This window comes from Hypanus sabinus, chromosome 23 (assembly GCF_030144855.1).
Source record: "Hypanus sabinus isolate sHypSab1 chromosome 23, sHypSab1.hap1, whole genome shotgun sequence".
In the NCBI taxonomy this organism is placed as follows: Eukaryota; Metazoa; Chordata; class Chondrichthyes; order Myliobatiformes; family Dasyatidae; genus Hypanus; species Hypanus sabinus.
Window position 1 is genome coordinate 13732077 of NC_082728.1, and position 8151 is coordinate 13740227.

Below are 8151 nucleotides of genomic sequence, written 5' to 3' on the forward strand. Positions count from 1 at the left end.
CCCATGCATGGAAATCCATGCCCATAACCAATTCAATTGTAAAATAAAAGCCATCCAGAAGGCGCAGCACAACTCCACGACTGAAAAACATTCAAGTCGGTCACAACGTGTTCTATTCAACTTTTCTAAAATTGGTTACTGCTTTATAAAAATGGTTTAAAGCATTTAGCTCAAATTGCTTTCTGTGGAATTTTCAAATGTTTCCGCTTTGAGAAGGAAGTCCATGTTTGATGAATAATTCCTGAAGGTAGAACGTAACATTTTAAACAACGCGCACTAGGGATCACAAACGCTCTCAAAACTCCTCCGGGCTACCGTCCCGGTGACGTCGGCGCCTCCCGCCAATCAGCGGCGGGCGGCTAACGGCGGCGAGTTTGAATCAGAGGCGCGATGGAGTTGTACCTGATCGAGCACCGCAAGTACTACTCCTTCGAGGAGCGGCTGGGCACCTTCAAGAACTGGCCTTTCGTCACCGACTGTGCGTGTACGCCCGAGAATGTGAGTGAGGGGAGGAGAGAGCGCCCGGTCGGCCATGCACCTCGCCGTTCCCGGCCGCCCGGTTTATCCCCGCCTTGCACTGGGGGTCGGGGTTGAGGGGTCGAGGGTGTCTCGGGGGTCGGGGTTGAGGGGTCGAGGGTGTCTCGGGGTCGGGGTTGAGGGGTCGAGGGTGTCTCGGGGGTCGGGGTTGAGGGGTCGAGGGTGTCTCGGGGGTCGAGGGTGTCTCGGGGGTCGAGGGTGTCTCGGGGGTCGAGGGTGTCTCGGGGTTGAGGGGTCGAGGGTGTCTCGGGGGTCGGGGTTAAGCGACAAAATGTTAGAGCATAGTGGAGAGGGGGTGTGGAAGTGTATGATACAGAATTAGGACAGGTACAGCGCGGGCTGAGACTTGGAGGGGTGGTAGCAAAAGCAAAAGCAGGGCAGGCCATTCTGATGCCACTACACCACCGGCCTAACAGTTCACTGTAGTTTTTGCATATTGTAAGACGATTCTGCACCAAACCAGACAGTAATGGTTAATGAGATCTCGACACCTGGCAAGTCTGCCATCCCAAGAATCAAGTGGGCAAACCTATGTCTCTCACCCTGTATGACGGGTCCCCAGATGGGTCCACGGACCCCTTGCTTCATGGTATTGGTCCAAGGATTAAAAAGGGTGACAAGAAAATCTTTTTTTGGGAAAGGGAAAAAAGCTGAATATGCCACTCCAGGGGTGGTCTTGTCAAGAACCTGTATTATTGTGCAGAGACATTGTTGCTCCTGATCAAGTCCATTTGAATGTCTTTTTCTTGATATCAGATGGCTGCAGCAGGATTTATTCACACCCCAATCGAGAATGGTCCTGACATTGCTCAGTGCTTCTTTTGTTACAAAGAACTGGAAGGTTGGGAACCTGAAGATGAACCTTTGTAAGTACTGAATATTATATTTAAATTCAAGATAACTGCTTGCAGTCAAAATGACACAGTATTTTCAGAAATATTCAACACTGGTGAACTACTTAACAAGATCTCTTGATCACTCATGTAGATACTGATCACTGATGGGACATTTTCTCCATCATGTTTGTCCCAGAACCTTTTACTTGCTACAGAAGGGGTCCAGCAAAAGTTCACCAATTCCTGGGATGGCAGGGCCTGAACAAAGAGAGATTGGGTCAACTAGATCTGCAATTCAGTAAAGTTGGAAATAATATCAGGGAAGCTTAGTAAAATGTACAAAATTTTGAAAAAGCAGTTCCCTTGTGGGTCCACGGACCCCTTGCTCAATGGTGTTTGTCTATGCATTAAAAAAAGATCCCTGGGCTAGAAGAACCTGAATGTTTTTCGTGATTGGGGGTGGTCATCTCAGGATTTAATGCAAGACTTTTAGGGTTGAGTTGAGAAATTTCATGTGGTAAAGTGAGGAAACAGTGGAATTTTCTCACAAGGTTGTGGGGTCCAAGTTTGAAACACATTTGCTGAATAATTTAGCAGCCAAACTTTTCACTGTATCTTGGTAGCTATTACAACAAAGATCATCTTTATTTACCATATACATTTACAAGTCTTAGGAATTGTTATGGTGTATTGGTTAGGGCTTGGCATACAACAAAAGCAACAATATTCAAAAATTAATAAGTTATGTAAAAATAAAGTTAGAGGTTAATGTACAGATGTAGAATAAATTGTGCATAAATGCATAAATATCAGCATGTGTTTACAATGTAAACAGCATTATCGTGAGTGGTTAAAAGTGTTTGCAGTGTTGTGATGTGGTAATAGAGGAGGGGTAGGGAAGGGTGCTAACTAGAATGGTTAACTCTGGGGAAAGAAGCTTTAGATGGTGTGAATGTATAAGGAATTTGCTGTGGTTTGTTGGTCAAGGCACAACATGCAACAAAAACAATTTTCAACAATGATAAAGAATAAATTATTTTTAAAAGCTCGAAGTTACGGGTTAAAGTATGGATATAGAATAAGAATGTGCACAAATAAATAAATAAATAACAGCATGTATTTTTGGTTTAAAGTGTCTACTGTGCAGTGGTAGGGGCAATAGAGGGGGGAATGGTGGGCTAACCAGAAGGATTGACTTGACTTATTGCCTGGGGGGGGTGAAACATTTAAGATGGCGTGGTTAACAGCCTAGTGTTTTCCAGAAGGTAGTTTGAAGGATGGGTAGTATCTGCAATAATAAACCAATACATTTAAAGAGGTGGATTTCTACACAGGGTATCAAGGGGCATGAGTATACGATATTGAGATACAGGATCAGCCATGATTGTATTGAATGAGAGAAGTAGGTTTCAAGCAACCGGAGAAGGTTATTCGGCCTATTTTTCTACATTTGCTTCACATCTTCTTGTTACAATATATAGTTGTAAGATCCTATAAGTGTACAAGCAAAGCTGCAGAGAAATTGTTATTTGTATCTCAGTGGCTATTTAGTTTCCTCAGACAGCCCCTTGGGAGAGATGACAGGCTTCCTCTAGATATGTTCGCAGCTGATGATGCTGAACATGGGAAGCACGAACTCTTCCACAGGTGAAGAGGAAGTGTTTGCTGGGCTGCGGGTTGGCGCCTTCCTTCCACTACAGACACAGGGTTTCTTTGTGTTCCCCGTGTGCGGACTTGAGCTTCTGAACGCTGTTACAAATGTTGCCCCTTCACCTTGAGCTGGGGATTCCTTGGAATCTTGCATTTTCTCAATGAGACAGAGCGGATGCTTGAATTCCTTCCCTCTGTCTGCTTTGTAATCTGTTCCAGTGAATAGTGAATCTTGTTTTGGGTATGTGAATGATGTGACCTATCCAACACTGCCTACTGAGCACTCCTAGGGCCAGAATGATCGGACATGGTAGTGTAGCGTTTAGAACATCGCTTTACAATGCCTGGGATCACCTATTGGTGTTTATTTCCAGCTGCGGTTTAAAAGGAGTTTGTATGTTCTCCCTATGACCGCGAGGGTTTCCTCCATCATTCCAAAGGCATACGGTTGGAGTTACTAAGTTGTGGGCTACCCAGCCCAATCATCATTGATCTTGATTTAATGCAAATGTGCATTTCGCTCTATGTTTTAATGTACATGTGACAAAAAATGCTGATTTTTAAATCTCCGCTAAGGATGCTAAATGGTTCACTTATCCTTCTAGTGAATTTGTAGGACGTTCAGAAATAGCATTGCCAGTATTTTTCGAGTGCCTTATGTGGTGTCACTGTGAATAGTTCGGTCTTGGAGGCTGAGATCATTATTGCCTGCTAGGTCATGTTTTCCGCCAGGTCTGGGATATTGATACTTTGAAAGCTCTTTCTCATTTGACCAAAGCCTGTAGTGACACACTGAAGGTGAAAGTGAAATTTCATCAATTGGCATGTGACTTTTCTCAAGAAAGAAGATGAGTCTGGTGTTACCTACCAAGCATATGAAGTTAACTTTCACATTTTCTCCCAGGGTTGAACATAAAAATCACTCATCGAAGTGTGCTTTTATTGCACTGAAGAAGCAGTTTGAGCATCTAACAACTGAAGAGTTCCACAAGCTGGACGAGCAAAGAGTAAAGAACATCATGGTTTGTTACTTTATCATAATCTTCAGTTATACAATAAAATGTTTACTACATCGTATATTTGCTCATGCTTCCCCATCACCTCTGCTTTTGAATTACCTAGGAGGTATCAAATTGCATATATTTTACTGAGGTGGGGTGAGACTAGGGTTAGCGATCCAATCACAAATGAGAAGATCTACAGGTGCTGGAAATCCAAGCAACACACACAAAATGCTGGAGGAACTCAGCAGGCCAGGCAGCATCCCTTTGAAAATTTCTTCTTATTTGGAATATATTTGTCTTGCACTTCCCTCATTTTTCGCAGAAACTCCAGCTATCGCTGCTCTGCTGTCCTTCCTGCAAATGTCCCTTTCCAGTCAACTTCGGCCAGTTCCCCTCTCATGCGATTGTAATTTCCTTTATTCCACTGAAATACCGACACATTGGATTTTATTTTTCCCTCTCAAATTTCAATGTGAACTCAATCATTTTGTGATCGCTCTTCCCTAAGGGTTCCTTAACCTTAAGCTCTCTTATCACCTCCAGATCATTGCACAACACCCAGTCGAGCACAGCCAATCCCCTAGTGGGCTCAACAACAAGCTGTTCTAAAAAGTCATTCCTTAGGCATTCTGCTGAGCTGGTTTTCCCAATCCACTTTCACGTTAAAATCCCCAATGATTATCATGACATTGCCTTTCTGAACACGCATTTTCTATCTCCTGTTGTAATGTCGACTGTACTCTTTTCCGTAGATGCTGTCTGGCCTGCTGAGTTCCTCCAGCATTTTGTGTGTGTTACTAGAATTAGAGGTCATGGGTTAAGAGTGAAGGGTAAACTATTTAAGGGGAACATGAGGGGGAATCTTCACTCAGAAGGTGATGAGAGTGTGGAATGAGCTAGATAAGGTGGATTCAGGTTCAATTTCAACATTTAAGAGAGGTACATGGAGGGCTATTGTCCAGGTGTGAGTTGATGGGACTAGGCAGATTATTAGGTTGGCATGGACAAGATGGGCCAAAGGGACTGTATCTGAGTTGTAGATTCTCTGACTCCATGTAATAAGACTGATAGTAATTTTCATTTTCTATATAAAAACACTGAGAGCAAAAAATAATTTTCCTCCTGGATTTTCTCAATTAATTTAGTTTCTTAATATCATTTACTGTTAGGTATTATACCATAACCAATTCTAATTTTGATTCTGAAGTAGCCAAATTAATTGATGCTTGTTTAGAATTTAGAAATTTCTGCACAATATTTTGGAGCTCCAACTGGTAGTTTGAGACTATTTACTATTTTTACGCTATTGCATAAATGATTTTGGCAACCTATTTGGTACTTTAATATGGAATGTATAAAGATAGCCCATTAAACCAGCTTTGATGTTTTTAAATAACTTAAATCAAACACAATATAAGGTAGCTTTAGGGATTTCTGTAATCTCTGATTCTTTGATCAGCCTCTCCTGTTTGCATTAGAAATTGTTCTGATGTAAGCTCGCCCCCCCCCCCCCCCCCGTAAAATGTAGCACATGCTCTCTGATTCCGCTGTGATCCTTCTGGTAAATCAGTTATGATTAACAAGTCTTTGTCTCCACCCAATCATGTTACTACCTTTTGTTCACTTCACCCCTTCAACCCCACCCCATGATCTAAATCAAGGGCTCGCAACCTTTTTTATGCATGGACCCTTACTATTATCCAAAGGTCTGTGGGTCCTAGGTTGGGAACCCCTGACAAATTGTTTTGCTTACTTCTCCACTTATGAATCTGTAATTCTGTTTCTGATTCCACAGATGAAAAAAGTAAGAATTAATGCTTGACCTCTAAGTTTCCCCAGCAATTTCTGATGGTATGATGGAATTTGTGTCAGCTCCATTGTGTATGTGAACCGTTAACATAAGGGGATTGAGGGAGCTAATGGGATGGCAGGTGACCTGTTGCTTAAACAAAATACTTCTGTTTTCTTTCCAGAAGAAACAAATCTCTGAAAGGATTGAATCATTTGAACAAGAAGCAAAAATTACAAAAACTGCAATTGAAGGTCTTGTTACAAACAGCAGGTAGACCTGTTGCAATGTACTTTAAGCTCAATTTAATTGATCAGTCCTCAGACTGAAAGAACTGTTTCTGAATTGTCTTCTAAAGTTGTATCTAGAATTTTAGTCAGATCATTTTATGTGAAAAGTGTAGAATAAAATGTTTTTTTTTCATATTGCTTTGTAGTGGTCAACGTTGCTCATGTATTTATTACTAATTAAAAAATTAACTAATTTTTATTCGAATCAGGTATCTGCACAAGGGCGTTACTGTCTGCAGACCTCTTCAGTGTTTCAGAAGTGGTTATAATGATTAGATTCTGTTTCTCACTTCCACATTTCCTTTTTAAATTATCATTCTGTGAACATTAATTTTTTTGAACAATGCAGAAAGCAGACTTTTGGTGAATAATTGCTTCTTCCTTCTGTAATATGTTGTATATTTGCACCTTGAGTGGGGGTGTTTCTTTAATTTTGTTTTAGATTCTTACATTAACAGACCATTTCTCAATCCCTTGATTTGACAAGATGAGGGTCTATTCCTGAATTATTGACTGAGCATTGTCAAGAAGCTTGACTAACACGGTGAGGGAAGGAGCAAGCTTACTGGAAGTAATAGCTTCTAGGATCAATATTTATCCCTCTGTGGAGCCATCTACTTTAATATCAATCCTATCCTTGTCCGAACGAGAGCACAACAAGTGTATTTGAAGATGGGATATCTGGTTTATCTCTAACAATTAGAGCATAGGCCCTTAATTTTTTCACCTCGCCTTAAAATGCATGGCTGATTTTTAGCAATTCATTGAGTTATAAGTATCAATGACTTTCATTGAGTTTAAAGGGGGGAAAAGTCTTTTTAACTTTATTTCTAAACTTTGATTATAGTTAACAAATGCTATGATAGAAAAAATAATGATGGATGTTCATTAGGCGTGCTGACATGTAGAATGATATTAAAAATATTTTTGTTTTACAGTTGGTTCTATCACTTTTGAGGTTATGTGTCTGCATAATCTTGAATTAGTGTCTGTGTAGTGAAATTCAAATAAAGGAACTAGTTGCTGGTTTTAAGATTTCAATAAAATATTCACTTACTTTCAAGCTTGCAGTTATTGTTTGGTGGTTGGGAATATCAGACGGAGTAGCTGAAGGTATATGGATTAAGGTTGTTAACAGCTAGTAGAGCTGATGCCATAATTCTAGATAACCAGATTCAAACCTGATCTCCATTACTGTTTATGTGGAAATTGTGTGAAAGTTGCAGTAAGGCAATATATAGCCTGGGGCAGTTGTAGTTACTCGAGACCTTTGAAGTGAGACCTCCGGAGATACCTCTGTTTACCACAGGAGAGAAAGGCTGGCTTGACTGCATCAGTAGGTACTCGGGCCAGATGAGCGAGGCCTCTGTAGTAAGACCTTTCCAGTAAGGTCTTCCTAAAACATAGCGTCCCTTTTCACAATAGAGGGTGCTAGGTGCAAATAGGATAACAGATGAATGTGAAACATACCCAACATATCTCGAACAACACACACAAAATGCTGGTGGAGCACAGCAGGCCAGGCAGCATCTATAAGGAGAAGCGCTGTCGATGTTTCGGGCCGAGACCCTTTGTCAGGACTGCTGTGTTCCACCAGCATTTTGTGTGTGTTGTTGTTTGAATTTCCAGCATCTGCAGATTTCCTCGTGTTTGTCCGACATATCTCTATTGCCTTTACCAATTTCAAAGTGTCATTGGCTCTCCTCTTGAAGTTTCGATTGACTTTATCACCTCTGCTGTGAATGGTGATTGATCTTGTAAGTAAGGAATTCAAGCATATACAATTTACAATATTCAATATCTGTAACTAATAAGTCAATTCTGTATAAAAATAGCTGTTTTCTCCAGACTTCAGAACAGTGTGGGTGACTGGGGCCATGCTATTCTCCTTGAGTACAAGTAAATAAAAAGTATGCCTGAGTCATAAGTGTGTGTTTTGTGCCCAGTTATTTTATTTTATTATCAATGATGACAGTTATTTGATATTTGCAAGTTCTGTGTGTATTTTCAGGTGCAAAGACTTGCCCGTTACGAACCCCCATCAA

At 41.0% G+C, this 8151-nt stretch overlaps 1 protein-coding gene across 1 annotated transcript; it reads left to right on the forward strand.

The window, feature by feature from the left end:
* The first annotated feature begins 260 nt into the window (after positions 1 to 260).
* Positions 261 to 6241, forward strand: birc5a (baculoviral IAP repeat containing 5a). Its single transcript, XM_059948413.1, has 4 exons — positions 261 to 498; positions 1294 to 1403; positions 3928 to 4045; positions 6001 to 6241. Exons 1-4 carry the CDS (start codon positions 391 to 393, stop codon positions 6091 to 6093), a joined length of 429 nt encoding a protein of 142 aa, XP_059804396.1. The 5' UTR covers positions 261 to 390; the 3' UTR covers positions 6094 to 6241.
* The last annotated feature ends 1910 nt before the right edge of the window (positions 6242 to 8151 follow it).